At 42.6% G+C, this 16,668-nt stretch overlaps 1 protein-coding gene and 1 long non-coding RNA gene across 3 annotated transcripts; one reads left to right on the top strand and one right to left on the bottom strand.

The window, feature by feature from the left end:
• Positions 1 to 2,934, bottom strand: LOC109890276 (uncharacterized). The gene is made up of 2 exons (XR_002255393.2): positions 2,826 to 2,934; positions 1 to 1,775 (listed from the first exon to the last, which is right to left on the bottom strand). It is a non-coding gene; the product is annotated as an uncharacterized LOC109890276 (long non-coding RNA).
• Positions 2,935 to 6,651: 3,717 nt separating this feature from the next.
• LOC109891333 (NCK-interacting protein with SH3 domain) lies at positions 6,652 to 15,154 on the top strand. 2 transcript variants are annotated; one of them, XM_020483794.2, is made up of 13 exons: positions 6,652 to 7,064; positions 8,201 to 8,313; positions 8,752 to 8,929; positions 9,074 to 9,149; positions 9,322 to 9,863; positions 10,117 to 10,287; positions 10,567 to 10,653; positions 10,881 to 11,019; positions 11,732 to 11,812; positions 11,951 to 12,079; positions 12,442 to 12,531; positions 12,696 to 12,868; positions 13,055 to 15,154. In XM_020483794.2, exons 1-13 carry the CDS (start codon positions 6,894 to 6,896, stop codon positions 13,271 to 13,273), a joined length of 2,169 nt encoding a protein of 722 aa, XP_020339383.1. In that variant the 5' UTR covers positions 6,652 to 6,893; the 3' UTR covers positions 13,274 to 15,154. The 2 variants fall into 2 exon arrangements, with proteins under 2 accessions (XP_020339383.1, XP_020339382.1); XM_020483793.2 differs by having other exon boundaries at positions 9,319 to 9,863.
• Positions 15,155 to 16,668: the final 1,514 nt, after the last annotated feature.

The following is a 16,668-nucleotide window of genomic DNA, read 5'->3' as shown; positions in this document are numbered from 1 at the left end:
TGTTGTAGATATTGTTTATTGCTTCAATGGTAACATGCCACATGTATTTACAATGATACAGATAAAAACCACTAAAACACCCCCTCCAAATCATATCCTCCAATGCTCAGAAATACATAATTGCCAACACACTCCACTTCTCTTTTTCATTTTCATCTTCCCGTACACACACAAACTTCTAGAAATGTCTCACCCTGTTCACATAAAACCATGATACAACCTTCGAGCAAGGAGTGCAATTGCAAAAAACATACAGCATCTGAATCTGTCCTTATTCAGCATACTGAATAAGGACAAATTGACCCAGATCATGCATCCTAGAGTGGTGAACAAACATCCTCTTTTCCATCAAATCCCTCTTTTCCAAAAATACCTCATGTTGTTGTTGCTAGACTACTCTAGCTCTGTGCTGATTGGAGGAAGAATCAGACCAGCCGCCACCACTCACCTTTCACTGCTCAGGAAGTTGCACAAGCGTTTGGCTGAGGAAGGAGAAGGGATGAGTGTCAGAGAGAAGAAAAATGCAAATCATAGCTGCCCTACACATTCTATAGGCAGGGGCTGCCCATGTCTGTGTATGGATGGAGCTGTGGTGGCACACAGTAACTTACTGTGAGAGAAATCTCTTAAGAGGATATTCTAAACCAGGCTTGGGTAAACATGTCTATAAATGCTCATGTACTGAAATATATTGCACAACCACACATCCCTAATACTGTAGACAGATGTCAGTTGATGTCAGGTGTCCCTACTGTGTCCTGCACCTCCACAGTGATGCCTTTGCTCCGGAGAAGGGCCAGGATTTTGGGATCAATCAAATCTGACCCCCTGTATCCAGGACCTCTGTGGACACATATCATTCATGAGACAAATCATGACCATACAGACATACACTATAGCCATAACTCTGAAGTGGAATTCACAAAAACATTTGAAGTATGAACTTTCAACTATTTATAACAAATGACCTATAATTCACTGTGTTTATTTTGTCGGTATATGCCAGGAAAATGCAAGATGCAAAGACAGAAGTACATGAGGTTGTGTATTTATACATTTGAGTATCACATTTTTTGTCTATCATAATTTGTGTCATCTTGACTGAAGTATAATTCAATTACAGTACCAGTCAGAAGTTTGGACACCTACTCATTCAAGGGTTTTTCTTTATTTGTACTATTTTCAACATTGTGGAATAATAGTGAAGACAAAAAAACAATAAAATAACACATATGGAATCATGTAGTAACCAAAAAATGTGTTAAACAAATCTAAATATATTTGAGATTCTTCAAGGTAGCCACCCTTTGCCTTGATGACAGCTTTGCATACTCTTAGCATTCTCTTAACCAGCTTCACCTGGAATGCTTTTCCAACAGTGTTGAAGGAGTTCCCACATATGCTGAGCACTTGTTGGCTGCTTTTCCTTCACTGAGGTCCAACTCATCCCAAACCATCTCAATTGGGTTGAGGTCAGGTGATTGTGGAGGTCAGGTCATCTGATGCAGCACTCCATCACTCTCCTTCTTGATCAAATAGCCCTTACACAACCTGGAGGTGTGTTTTGGGTCATTGTCCTGGTGAAAAATAAATGATAGCCCCACTAAGCGCAAACCAGATGGGATGGCATATCGCTGCAGAATGCTGTGGCAGAGAAAAACCCTGGAATGAGTAGGTGTCCAAACTTTTGACTAGTACTGTGTCGCACCAATTCGAGGTTCCAGCACGTGAAGAAGGACCATGCCCTCGACACTGATATCTTTATAGCTGCCAACCTGCAGGGGGCGACATATGGAAAGCTAAAAGGACATTCAACATAATAAATACACTGTTAAATCTCATATTCAACTCATCACTACTCATCTCTCTCTCACACAGCACTCAACAGTATTACAGGAAGCAGGTAAACTAAAGCTGAAGAAAGATTTTTTTTAAATAGAACAGTCATAAAGGTTGACTTCTGGTGAGGATTAGAGCAAAGGTCGAACACAACATGGGGACCAGTACTGAAAAAGTATGGAAATGTATCCACTCACTACTGTATGTCGCTCTGGATAAGAGCGTCTGCTAAATGATTTAAATGTAAAAATCTAAGTGTATATTTTGCATTTGTGAAATTATTTTGATGTGATATGAAAGTAAAGGGCTTTATGTTTCTAGAACCATATCGCAATTCAGAATCGATTCACATTTAGATGGAGAATTGGCTGTTTTGGCCGCCAGAGCAAGTCTACTTGTGAAAATAACATATAAGGTCCTTTGACCTCAAGGAATAATGATAGACTGCTTAAGAGTACACCTTGGGCTAGTCCGTCCCCAGTGCAGCTGTAAGCAAGCATAGGGTTGGAATCTACTCCGGCTAGGATGATAGGCTGATGTGGGATAGGGACATCAGACCTGTATACAGGGCTCAACTGTAAAAAGTTGGTCTCAGCATGACTCTGTCAAAATAAAGGTTCATATATATATCTTTTAATTTCACCTTTATTTAACCAGGTAGACCAGTTGAGAACAAGTTAAATTGAGAACCAGTTGAAAACAAGTTCTCATAATAATAAAGACGTGGCAAACTTTGATATTAGGATTCACTTTGAATTTTGGACAGATTATATTAAATGGGGATCTCACATGTAGCAAGAAGTAATAACAATAGATCTGGCATTGGCAATAGCCTTGTTTGGCTGAAATGTCTCAAGTAGCAAGACAGTTTGAAACTAGCATTTTTGCTAACTAGCTTGCTTCCAGGGGGCAGAGATGTCAAGTTGTGCAGCTAACGTTAGTTAGCACTAAACCTTAGTGTATTTTCTGAATAGTCAGTGCTTTACCTTGTGAACGCAGGGGGTGTGAAAATCTCTGGAGATACAGTCTCGCATACATCGCGACAGACATGTTGTTGACAGTTACTTACCTAATGTCGATGGGAACTAATTTTGTGTAGCACAAAGTGTGATACTTCCGTTTGAGTACTTCCGGTTATTTTATTACGGACATGATCTTATGTAAATAGATTGTAGCAATCAGTGATTAATTATATCAAAAGATAGGTTTCCATCCAATTGGCGACAGATTTTCATGTAAATGTTCTCAAATCCGCATAAAGAAAATATGTGCATTTTCCCTCCAGCGGTGTGTTTCCACCAAACGGACTTATTGCAGAGAAAAAACAGTGCGTGGTAGTGCACACAAAATGTAATGTAAGCAAATGCGCTGACTCTGGTTTTGATTTGCGCTCAAGCCAACAGCTCGCAGATACATTGCGGTTAGAATATTCTACTCTATATGTTGACCTTATTATGGATAAAAACAATAATATTTGTATTTGTCAAACGGCAGTAAAGCATCGATCATCATGTCACCAGAAGAAGACCCTCGATATATTGGAAAGGAGTATTAAGCTCATTGCGTGCATTTTCAAGACCTTGTGAAACTCATCATAATTTACTTAGTCTGTTCCCTCATAAACTGCGTAAATTTCCCGAGTCCTAGTGGGTGGACCACACCGGATCGCGTGACTCCCAAATTTGCTTCGATATTATGGTTATTATATCAATATTTGCGCATAAAGTCATATCCACCGCCATTTCTCGCATAATACATTTTACCGACACAAAAATATCTCACCATGTCCAATGAACTAATTATCTTTTGACATTTATACAATTGTACCGAAACTTCCTGTTTTTATCAAAGCTGTCCTGATTTTTTAAAACAGTATAACTTTTACTGGCATCAATCTGTGGATGGAAACGTGGTTAAAGCAGAATTTGGGGGGATGATAATTTGCAAGTGGTAAAATGAAGCAGTTAGGCCGGAGGAGGTGTGGTATATTGCTAATATACCATTAAGGAAGTTCTTAAGCACCACACAACGCGGAGTGCCTGCATACAGCCCTAAAAGGCTCTACATGGTCAACCCGGCTTCTGCATTAGCCATGCAGCATTTACAGTGATATGACCTCTGCAGAAGTCAGGGGATTCATACTTCTTGCGTTTCCCAGAGGAGCACAGAGCTGTTTCTGTTTATACAGGACATCCTGTCCTCACCTCACAGCATGGACTGTGAAGCAACACAAATATAGGCACAGACACATGCATACACACGATAACATACGCAGTATACACACATACACATGGATGTGGTGGTGGTGGAGTAGGGACCTGAGGGCACATAGTGTGTTGTGAAATCTGTGAATTTATTGTAGTGTTTTTAAAATAGTTAAAACTGCCTTAATTTTGCTGGACCCCATGAAGAGTAGCTGCTGCCAAGGCAATGGGGACAAATAATAAATACAAATACCTACTTTCAACCAATCATGTCAATGTGGAGCTGTATGAAGCCCTCCACAGACAGTTAGGAAAGCTAAGGCTAGCTTTTTCAAACAGAAATCCTGTAGTACAAACTCAAAAAGTTCTGGGACACTGTAAAGTCCATGGAGAATAAGAGCACCTCCTCCCAGCTGCCCACTGCTCTGAGGCTGTTACCACCGATAAATCCACTGTAATTGAGAATTTCAATAAGCATTTCTCTACGGCTGGCCATGCTTTCCACCTGGCTACCCCTACCCCGGTCAACTGCCAGGCACCCTCAACAGCAACCCGCCAAAGCCCCCACCATTTCTCCTTCACCCAAATCCAGATAGCTGATGTTCTGAAAGAGCGGCAAAATCTGGACCCCTACAAATCAGCCGGGCTAGACAATCTGGACCCTCTCTTTCTAAAATGATCTGCCGAAATTGTTGCAACCCCTATTACTAGCCTGTTCAACCTCTCTTTCGAATCATCTGGGATTCCCAAAGATTGGAAAGCTGGGGGTGACACTCTAGACCCAAACTATTACAGGCCTATATCTATCCCACCCTGTCTTTCTAAGGTCTTCGAAAGCCAAGTTAACAAACAGATTATCGACCATTTTGAATCCCACCGTACCTTCTCCGCTATGCAATCTGGTTTCAGAGCTGGTCATGGGTGCACCTCAGCCACGCTCAAGGTCCTAAACGATATCTTAACTGCCATCGATAAGAGACATTACTGTGCAGCTGTAATCATCGACCTGGCCAAGGCTTTCAACTCTGTCAATCACCACATTGTTATTGGCAGACTCGACAGCCTTGGTTTCTCTAATGATTGCTTCGCCTGGTTTACCAACTACTTCTCTGATAGAGTTCAGTGTGTCAAATCGGAGGGCCTGTTGTCCTGACCTCTGGCAGTCTCTATGGGGGTGCCACAGGATTCAATTCTCGGGCTGACTCTCTTCTCTATATACATCAATGATGTCACTCTTGCTGCTGGTGATTCTCTGATCCACCTCTACGCAGACGACACCATTCTGTATACTTCTGGCCCCTCTTTGGACACTGTGTTAACTAACCTCCAGACGAGCATCAATGCCATACAACTCTCCTTCCATGGCCTCCAACTGCTCTTAAATGCAAGTAAAACTAAAAGCATGCTTTTCAATCGGTCACTGCCTGCACCTGCCCGCCCGTCCAGCATCACTACTCTGGACGGCTCTGACTTAGAATACGTGGACAACTACAAATACCTAGGTGTCCTGTACGCTCTCGTTGGTTGACCCTCGCTTCATACTCGTCACCAAACCCACTGGCTACAGGTTATCTACAAGTCTCTGCTAGCTAAGGCCCCGCCTTGTCTCAGCTCACTGGTCACCATAGCAGCACCCACTCATAGCACGCGCTCCAGCAGGTATATCTCACTGGTCACCCCCAAAGCCAATTCCTCCTTTGGTCACTTTTCCTTCCAGTTCTCTGCTGCCAATGACTGGAACGAACTGCAAAAATCACTGAAGCTGGAGACTCATATCTCCCTCACTAGCTTTAAGCACCAGCTGTCAGAGCAGCTCACAGATCACAGCACCTGTACATAGCCCATCTGTAAACAGCCCATCCAACTACCCCATCCCCATACTGTATTTATTTATTTATCTTGCTCCTTTGCACCCTAGTATCTCTACTTGCACAGTCATCTTCTGCACATCTACCATTCCAGTGTTTAATTGCTAAATTGTAATTACTTCGCCACCATGGCCTATTTATTGCCTTAACTCCCTTATCTTACCTCATTTGCACTCACTGTATATAGACTTTTTTTTTCTTTTTTTTCTACTCTATTATTGACTGTATGTTTTGTTAATTCCCCTGTGTAACTCTGTGTTGTTGTACGTGTCAAATTGCTATGCTTTATCTTGGCCAGGTCGCAGTTGCAAATGAGAACTTGTTCTCAACTAGCCTACCTGGTTAAATAAAGGTGAAAAAATAATAATAATAACATTGTTACACAATTTAATGGCGCACAGCAATGTGGTATGGAGCTCAAGGTAAGGACCTCTGGCCTCTGCATGCCTCTGGGTGCATCACACCATCCGACCATTTTCGGATCAAGCATAAATTGTCTCTTAGCTGTGGTATATTGGTCATATACCACAAACCCCCAATACATAGTAAACACATTTAAAAAAGTATATATTTACATTAATCTGGCAATAGTTTCCAATACGGACATAATTATGGCCCTATATCTGATACACCTGTGAAGCAAGCTTGCATTAACAGTTGTCTATATATATTGGATTTATATTGCAAACAAAAATGCAAGTATAAAGATTGGACAACAACAAGCCTCCTCCGTCAGCTCTGTCATTGATTATTTTGCCTGAATACCAAAGGGGCGTGCCCTCTACTGTCGGACAAGCGAGAGTCGCAAGTTGTAGTACATTGTAAATAGAAAGCAGGAGAATCATTCGCCCATGTCGTAAATATACATTACAAATGATCTTCGACTGAGTACATGTAATAATTAGCTAATTGTGTGTTTGCTGAAACAGTCATATATGTGTTTTTGAGGAATTACAAGGGATTTAAAGCAGAAGAAATAGCTATGTATCGGTCTCTGTATGCCTTCCGATCTGCGGAGCCCAACTCGCTCCACTTCGGGTCCGGCGAGAGCTTTCTGATCCTGGAACGCAGCAACAAACACTGGTGGCTCGGCTCACGCTGCAGTTCGGGCGAGACAGGCTACGTTCCCGCGTCTTACATCGAAAGGATTCAGGTATGTTTAACCATGGTTTCTTAACTTTCTTGATTAGTGAAAGTGGAACGTGGATTTTGACAAGTATTCCATGCTAGCTTGTTAGCATGATAAAAGAGAGTGGACCAGTCAGTCAAAGAATTGAACGATCGGGAGAGGTTCAATTGCTGCGTTGCATTCCAATAGACCTGTCTTCAGCTACTTTTGTGACTTTCTTTCACGTGACAGTCCTACGTGAACTGGAGACATGCTCTGCTGCATTGCCTGTCTTTTGCTCATTTGTTTCTATAGGCTTTTAGCTGCATATTAAACGTATTTTACATATTCATCACGACACTTATATGTGGACGTTTACATGCAAATTAAAATATTTTTTCAGAATAAACCCAAATGGTCTAAAGAGAGCGGCTCAGAGAGTCATGCCAAATTCGCAATGCCAGCTGGGTCTGTACCGCAGGGGTAGTTGGGACATAAGCCAAAATGCATGAAAAATGTGTCGACGCATCTGTTATTTGTGTCGCGTCTAAAATCTCGTGACTGATGATGAGATTAGAGAAAATACAATACGCACATAGGATACATTGCTTTTAATCACACAACACCAATAAAAACTGTAATCTAATGTTTCACGCTTTCTATGGGGAGAGTTCAGTTAGAAGAGCTATGCATAGTTTGTGACATCTCAGGCCTTTCAGATTAATGCCAGCATCCCATATTCCATACAGCTACACAGCTGGATGCTCCAATGCATTCTTATTTTAGTCAATGAGTTCACAGTGTGAACTGCATGAGTGTGTTTTGCTGACTTGGTGAAGTGAAACCACGCTCTGGATATTCAGTCATTGTGGATTCCAGGCTATCTCTGACTGTACAGCAGGATTTTCTGTCTGACTGTGTCCCTGCCTGGGCCTTGTAGGTGAGGTCAGGCTAGGTTTTTGTCTGTATTGGTTGGTGTGTTACTGTTCAGAGGGTTTGATTTTGGGTTAGATAACTGTGCTGTCCTAGTTTTTTCTGACTGGAGTCCCATTTTGCCCTCTAGACAAATTTTGTTGACTTGTTTCGTAATAATTAATGCTGATGTTGAATATTTAACTCTCTCTCTCTCTGCCCTTCTCTCTCCTCTTTCTCTCTCTGCTCTCCTTTTCTCTGTGCCCCAGGCTCCAGAGCAGGATGAGGTTTTACAGTCTATCGACCGGGCCATCGAAGGGATCCATAACTTGGCCATGAAGAACGGGGGCAAATACAACCTGGAGCAGCGAGACATGCTACAGTGAGTGCAACATTAACACACACACAGATGTGTAGAATCCTCACGCTACAGTTCCCTGATTGGTGCTGATTCCTCATCATCATAGGGTGGCAAGTAGCCTATAGGTTAGAGCGAAAGGTTGCTGGTTTGAATACCGGAGCCGACAAGGTGAAAAATGTGCCGATGTGCCCTTGAGCAAGTCGCGTAACCCTAATTTGCTCCAGGGGTGCCGTAATACTATGGCTGACCCTGTAAAACAACATATTTCACACATTTCACAGCACCTATGTGACAATAAATACAAATAAACCTGCATTGTTTCTCTCTGATCAGTTATCTTCATAGGCTGCATCTGAAATGACCCCGTATGTATTCATTACATAGGCTTGTGCACTACTTTATTAGGAATACATTACATTTCAGACATAGCCATTGACTCTCTCTTTGCGTCTGGAACAGGAAGTTGATCCATCACAGGAAGGAGACCCTGTCAAGGCGAAGTCCAACTCCATCCAGTCCTAAGCAGGGCCTGTCCTCCTCTACCAGCGAACTGTCCCTCAGCCACACCCCTCAACCACCCAATGGGATCAGCCGCACAATGTCAGAGAGTACCGACAATGTGCAGGGGCTTTACCAGGTCTTGGATAGAGACTTGCATTCATTCACACCAAAAGAAGAATGCATGATAGTCCATTTCATGATAGTCCATTTTTTTTTGAGGAGGCTGAGACATATAACTGATATCCTGATACTTACTCTGATTTACTGTTATGTCTTGCAGGTGCCTCCTCAGCCCCGTCGTGCAGCACCCATAACTCCGCCTCCTCCTGAGAAACTAAGAGCCAGCCGACACCCAGGTGACTGTCTCATCGTCACCATGGAGACACAGCTACTCATCTTCTCTCCACACACATCTTCTTTCCACTCACAGACACACACACACACACACTACTCATGTCATCTACTGTAACTTCTACTCTATTCTCTCTCGCTCCTCCTTATTCTTCCTCATTCTCGCTGTCTCAGCAGAGTCATCCATTCCTCCTCCTACTGGCCCCGCCCCTGCTGCAGGGACTGGCCTGTCCCCCTCTGTCAGCTCTGTCTCCCTGGACTCTGGTTCCTCCCACTCTGTGGTGTCCTCTGATGTCAGCCTTCCAAGCGTTGCCAGCACCCCGCCCCCAGTGCCAAGCCGTGTGAAGCCCCCACCCCCTCCTCCAGACGACCTACCTCCCTCTGACCCCTCTCCCCAGCCAGATCCCTCAAAGAAGGGCCCCGCACCCCAACCTCAGCCCACTCACCCACCACAGCCCAGCACTGAGGACCAATCAGAAACCGACTGGCCTCTTGCCCCGCCCTCTGTCGCTGAAAGCCCCCCTGGCAGCCCCACTCACTCAGAGCCTGTGCCCCGGACAACCGGGGCGGAGCTTATCGAGCTGGTGAGGAGGAACACGGGCCTGAGTTACGATCTGTCTCGGGTAGCGGTGGGTGTGGTCGTGGGTCACCTGCAAACTACCTTACCTCAAGCCTCATCTGCCTTAGAGAATGTCCTCCTCTCATTGGTAGAGAGCAAGGTCAGTTACATAATCGTTTAGTTGCAGAATGTCAACTTACTTGCTCCAATACACAGTATTTCATGGTATAACCTCAACCTTTAGAAGTTAAGCTGTTATACGTGCACATTATACTTGTACATAACAGGAAAGTCTGCTAATTAAAATGCTCTTTATACCAATTATAACAGTGACAATGTTTCGATCCGATGTGGATCTTCGTCAGGTCGAACCGATTCCATGTGCACATATCAACCCAGACTTCTCCCTGTAGGATCAGAGTTCGGCGTTGCCACAGGGACAAGTGTGTCACGATGAACAGCGCCTGGAGGTCATCTTAGGCGACCTTGCCCGTCACTTTGACGACTCTCAGCAGCGCAGCTGGGCCCTTCACGAAGACCACTCTCTCATTGCATGTTACCTGGAGGAGCTGCTGAAGATACTGGTGAGATATGTGCACTCAGGGAAAGTTGACTCAGGACTGACACCTGGGTTGAATTCAGTAGACGCCAAACGGAAGACAACGGAGTGAAATTGGGAGGGACTGCCTGAATGTGTCCAATAAGAAACGCTTGTCTTTGTTTTCCGTTGCAAAATGTTTTGCTATGGTGTGCACTAATGAATACGACCCTGGACAAAGTGATTCCTCGATAGATGTGATAGTATTACCACTGAGACCTTTGGTAACTGTTGAATCTAAGGAAGATGGTGTTTGTGTCCCCAGACGGATGCAGATCCAGAGGTGTGTAAGAAGATGTGCAGGGCCAACCACTCAGAGCCAGTGCTGTCACTAGTGACCTATTACCAGATGGTAAGATATTCTACATGTCACTCACTACCAGACCCTATGTTACCCTGTCATCCTGTTTCCCACCCAAGAGATCCACAATGTAAACAATATTTTATCATTGCATTATTTTTAAACGTGTTGTTTGTGGTATGAATCAACTTAATTATCATAGATGAGTGATGTTTCACCGGCATGTTGTAAATGCATAGTTGCATAGTAACAGTGTTACTTCATGTGTCACTGTGCAGGAACACCGAGTGTCTCTACGCCTGCTGTTGCTCAAGGTGTTTGGGGCGATGTGCAGCCTGGATTCTGCCCTTATCTCCACCCTCCTCAACTCCATCCTGCCCATGGAGCTGGCCAGAGACCTGCAGACAGACACACAGGGTGAGAAGGCCTCCTCTATCACTTCTTTTTCTCTCTCTCTCTTTCTCTCTCAATTCAATTTCAATTTAAGGGCCTTCATTGGCATGGGAAACATGTTTACATTTCCAAAGAAAGTTAAATAGAGAATAAACAAAAGTGAAATAAACGATAAAAAATTAACAATCAACATTACACGCACAACTTCCAAAAGAATAAAGACATTTCAAATGTCATATTATGTCTATATACAGTGTTGTAATGATGTGCAAATAGTTAAAGTACAAAAGGGAAAATAAATAAACATAAATATAGGTTGTATTTACGATGGTGTTTGTTCTTCACTGGTTGCCCTTTTCTTGTGGCAGCAGGTCACAAATCTTTCTGCTGTGATGGCATACTGTGGTATTTCACCCAATGCATACGGAAGTTTATCAAAATTGGATTTGGTTTTTGAATTCTTTGGGGGTCAGTGTAATCTGAGGGAAATATGTGTCTCTAATATGGTCATACATTTGGCAGGAGGTTAGGAAGTGCAGCTCAGTTTCCACCTCAGGCTATGTGCACACTGCCCACAAAATATCTTCCCTTGAGCATCTCTCTCCTTTTCTCTCTCTTTGTGACCTCTGTCTCCTTCCTCATGTCTTTCTGTTTCAGTCTCTTTTATTTAGCATCTCTGTACCCCTCTATATCTCTTTCATGAATGTTTGTGTGTCTGTGTTTTATCTCTCCCCAGAACATCAGAAGATGTGCTACACAGCCTTGGTCCTGACTATGATATTCTCTATGGGGGAGCAGGTGCCCTATCACCACTATGGTATGAACAATATTAAATATAACCACTATGTTGCTTTAGAATACTTACAAACTGCCATCACACAATCGATCAATATGTTCAAACTCAAAGCTGAAAATGTATCTGTCTCTCTCTCGCTGTCTATCTCTCCCTCCACAGAGCACTTAAACGCTAGTTTTGTTCAGTTCCTGCTAGATGTGGTTGAGGACGGTCTTCCCTCTGACCCCACAGAGCAGCTCCCTGACCTCTGTGTCAATCTCATCCTGGCCTTTAACCTGCACCTCATAGGTGAGAGGACACAGGCTTTAGACAGACCATACACCTTTTATTTTAACAGTTGTCTTCACCACTCTTAAAGGGGTACTTCACCACTCTTTAACTTCATATTCATAGTCTGTAGCTCCATACCAGTTCAATGTGAAAACAGTGGTTTTCTGTGTCCTATAATTAATCAATATGAGGTTAAAAAGTGGTGAAGGGGAATGTTCCCTATTGACTGCTTTTATGTATTATGGCAAAGGGGACCCAATAACGCTTGGGTCCCCTTTGAGTGTTTTAAATTACTTGCTCTTTGTGTGTTTTACCTGTGAGGTGTGGTATTTGTGCTAATGTTGTTGTTTCAAGGTGTGTATGTTATTTCTTGCTCTCAGTGCCCAGCAGCAACGTGATAATGCAGACTGTAGTCAAGAAGAACGTGAAGATCTTCTCTGAGAAAATAGTGCTTCTACTAAACAGAGGAGGTGAGACACACACCTTTGTTTACATCGACGATATTCAATACGATACAGTGTGAATCCATTCCAAGTTCTTTGCCGTTTGTTTTCGGTTTCTTCTTTCTATGCTTCTTTTTTCACTTTTCTCTCTGTCTACACCCTCTTACTTGTTATTTCTCTCCTCTCTCCAGATGACCCTGTGTGTGTCTTTAAACATACTCCCCCTGCCCCACACTCAGTACTTAAGTTCCTGCAGGATGTCTTTGCCAGCCGAGACTCTTCAGACATCTTCTACCGCACGGACATGATGGTAATGATAGACATCGCTGTTCGATGCATCTCTGACCTCTCACCTGGGGACAAGGTGAGACTGATATGCACGCGCACACACCACACTTCCCATTGGCCAGGCAGCCTGGGATTTAAGCATGGCTGAGTCTTATGTTTAGCCTGATAAATGCATCCTCAAAAGGAAAGTGAATGTGAACTGTATAATGATTGTGCTTGCTAATGGGTTCACATTCTCGCTCTCTCTCTTATTCCCCCCCAGTTGAGGATGGAGTACCTCTCCCTCATGCACTCCATCATACGCTCCACAGACTACCTGGAGCACCTGCACCGCCTCTCCGACCTGCAGGGCGCACTGCAAAGGATTCTGAGAGAGGAGGATAACTCTGGAGCGGACGAGGGCGGGGCCACAGCTAAACAGATGGATAAGCTAATAGTGCAGGAGATGTACAAGGAATTCCCTCAGATCAGCGAGAGCTAGGAGGACTGAATATGACAGTGGTGATGTGCACTCATCCAGTAGTCTGCTCCTTGATACTGAGGGATGGTGCTGAGGAACTTCCTAGGATTAAGAAAGGACTGTAGACCGCTACTTAGTTTCTGAGATAACATACTGTTACAATTGACTTGAACCATCCATCATAAGGGCTAAAGCCCTTATGATGTAATCCCTTGTACGGAGGGGCCAGTCTACAGTGTTTTATGTAGGGCCTTGTAACCCTGGTACTAGTGTACTGTATTCTGTAGAACAGTGGTTCTCAATCTTGGTCCGGGGACCCAAAGGGGTGCACTTTTTAGATTTTGCCTTAGTACTACACAGCTGATTCAAATGATCAGCTCATCATCAAGGTTTGATGATTTGAATCAGGTGTGTAGTACTAAGGCAAAAACTGAAATATGCACTCTTTTGGTTCCCCGGACCAAGATTGAGAACCACTGCTGTAGACCACTTTATCACTCATTCTTATTCCTCATCACATGGCATGGCCTCACAGTATGTTCAATGAAATGAAAAGACAAATGAGCTAATACGCTGATAACAAAACATTGTGGGACGGTTTCCTGAACACAGATTAAGCCTAGTTCTCTAAACTAAAAAGCATGCTCAGTTGAGAATCTCCATTGACTATGCTTAATCTGTGTCTGGAAAACAAGCCCTCTCTCAGCAAGACATTCTAGGCTTTGAGGTTACTTTTAAAACTCACAATTTATTGCAATGGCAATGCTGCTATGTGGTGAACCTCACTTAATATCTATGGCTGTGATTGTCTGACTGAGCACTACTTGTTACCTTGCTTTCTGCCCTACACTTTATCTATAGTAACCTCCTCTCTAGGCATGGCTAACCTATGACATGCCCTAAATTCTTCCCAACAAGGCCGCTCCTACTCTGCTCTGCTGCTTGTGCTGTAGATGGAACGTAACAGCACTGTAATAACAAGGCTGTACCAAGTAACAACAAGCTGTAACACGTTGCTTCAACATACTAAGCCTTGACTAACTTGGTTATGGCTCTGTGAAAGGGAATGGTGTTTCCACTGGTAGGTATTTATTAGTACGAAATAATAAGGGATTGTTATGTTTCGATTGTTCAGTATTACTTTAACTGCAGTCTGGGGTTAACTAAGTGACTTGTCACCAAATGCGATTGATTGCTTTTCCTTGAACATTTTGGCACGAAATCTCTCTGTTATCAGTCCCATCCTTAAAATGGCACTCCACTCTGCCCCCTACTGTATAATCCACCCCCTTAATATAGTACCCCTGAGAATCACTGTACAAGACACAAAGGACATCTTAGTTTCCACCCATTTTGCAGGACACACACATCCAGTTTTTCACATTGCAAGTCTCACTCTCTTAATGACTTCTCTAAATCACTGTCTCCCACTCTATCAAAGCTTGTTCTCCCTTGTATCAGGTTATTTTTACTCAGCTCTGTTAGAGCTAATAGTGGAAGTGTTTCTGTGGCAAAATGTTCTAGTGACCATCATGATACACATATGCTGTACCCTTTAGCACACTTAGTGTTTACATATTTAAAATGGGATATACCAGAGTGTACTCTGTGATATGTGTTTTTATTATCCTGTGTTTATGCATAAAGCTATGCATGTGTCTGTGTCTATGTATATTGTTGTAAGTGTGTGAGAAGGTGTATGTGTATGGTTTCCTGTTGTTTAATCATTGTCCTTTGGACTTATTTTGTCCCTTAAAGCCCCCACTGTGTTATAGTAATAAAATCAATTTATCTATTTTCCCAATTAAATATATTTGAAATGGTTGTTCAGAGAGAGGCGATGGTAAGAAAGTGTATTTTCTTAATGTTTATAATCTACTAATAAACAAACATCTCAATTAATGGTGGTCCAGTTTTGTGTGTGTATATGTGTGCTGTACTTGTTTTGAATTGAAATAATATTTGTTTTATGGAGGGGCATCCTTCGCAATACCCAGTATTTTAATTTGAAATAGTATTTGTAGAAGTATGTCGAAGAATTGCATTAAAATTCTTCCTGTAGTGTATGTTTACAAATAATATGGAGAGTTTATGGTAGAACTCTAAATTTAAGAGGGACCAAAGCAAACGTGTAACCCTTTACTCGGTCCGGGCACATGTATGGGTGAAATGCTTCTACCACTGCATTGCTTGCTGTTTGGGGTTTTAGGCTGGGTTTCTGTACAGCACTTTGTGACATCAGCTGATGTAAGAAGGGCTTTATGAATAAATTTGATTATGTCCGTACTGGACAAAACACGATGGTGGATGTCAAGAAAATATATCGACCTCTCATTTGAACCGATAGTGGTGACACGGACCGGTTAGCTAGCTCGTTATTTCCCCCAAATAGCTGCTGGTCGTAAAGACGCAACATTTTGTGTTTATTTTCTTGTTAGCTAACCGTCTTTTCTTGAACAGAAACCATGTCTAAATAGCAAGCGATAAACCCAGGGAATAACTTATTCGCTGGGTGCTTTGGTGGTGTCTGCTTGGTCTTCGCAAGATAAGTTAATAACAAAGCTAACGTTTGCTGCTAATATCTTGCCTCGCGAACCTAACTTTCAGTGGTCTCTGCTGCAGGTAGTATTCCTAGCAAAGTAATCAATACAAATGTATATTTAGAGATTACTGGAGATTACTGGTTACTGGATGTTAGTGTCCTTGTTCTTTAAATTTCATAGAACTCATGATAGGGACTGTCAGTTTACACAATGAGCGATTCACTGAGCTGTAGTATTGTGCAGTTTACGAACAAGTCATTATTCGTTTTTTTTCGAGTGACTCCTTCATTTTAGTCGTAAGTTTGACCTGCTGGCCAACCTGGTGTCGGAGCATTTCGTATGTTATGTATTAATTTGTGGGTGTGCATCACCCATTTCGTATGGTATGTTAAGAATTACCAGTTACAAATGTACAAAATGTACTATATGTTACGAATTTGCAAAATGCATGATATTAGCTGACTGGCGTCAGCTAGGCTATGGGTTAGGGTTACGTTTAGGAGTTAGGTCAAAGGGTTAGTTAACATGATAAGTTGTTACAAAGTAGATACAATAGTTGTTAGTACTGGAAAAGTTGCTAATGAGCTAAAATGCTAAAGTTGTCCATGAGAAGATTTGAACTCGCAACCTTCTGGTTGCTAGAGCTTGCGTTATAGCCCACAACTTGGTGGGTGGGCGTCGATTTCGATTTAAGTAACCGTCTGTTATATCATATTATACTGAACAAAAAATATAAATGCAACATTGGTCCCATGTTTCATGACCTGGAATAAAAGATCCCAGAAATTTCTCTCAGATTTTGTGCAGAAATTTGTTTAAATCCCTATTGGTGGCATTTCTCCTTTGCCAAGATAATCCATACACCTGACAGGT

This window comes from Oncorhynchus kisutch, linkage group LG5, assembly GCF_002021735.2.
Source record: "Oncorhynchus kisutch isolate 150728-3 linkage group LG5, Okis_V2, whole genome shotgun sequence".
In the NCBI taxonomy this organism is placed as follows: domain Eukaryota; kingdom Metazoa; phylum Chordata; class Actinopteri; order Salmoniformes; family Salmonidae; genus Oncorhynchus; species Oncorhynchus kisutch.
This window is presented reverse-complemented; position numbering and strand designations above follow the sequence as displayed.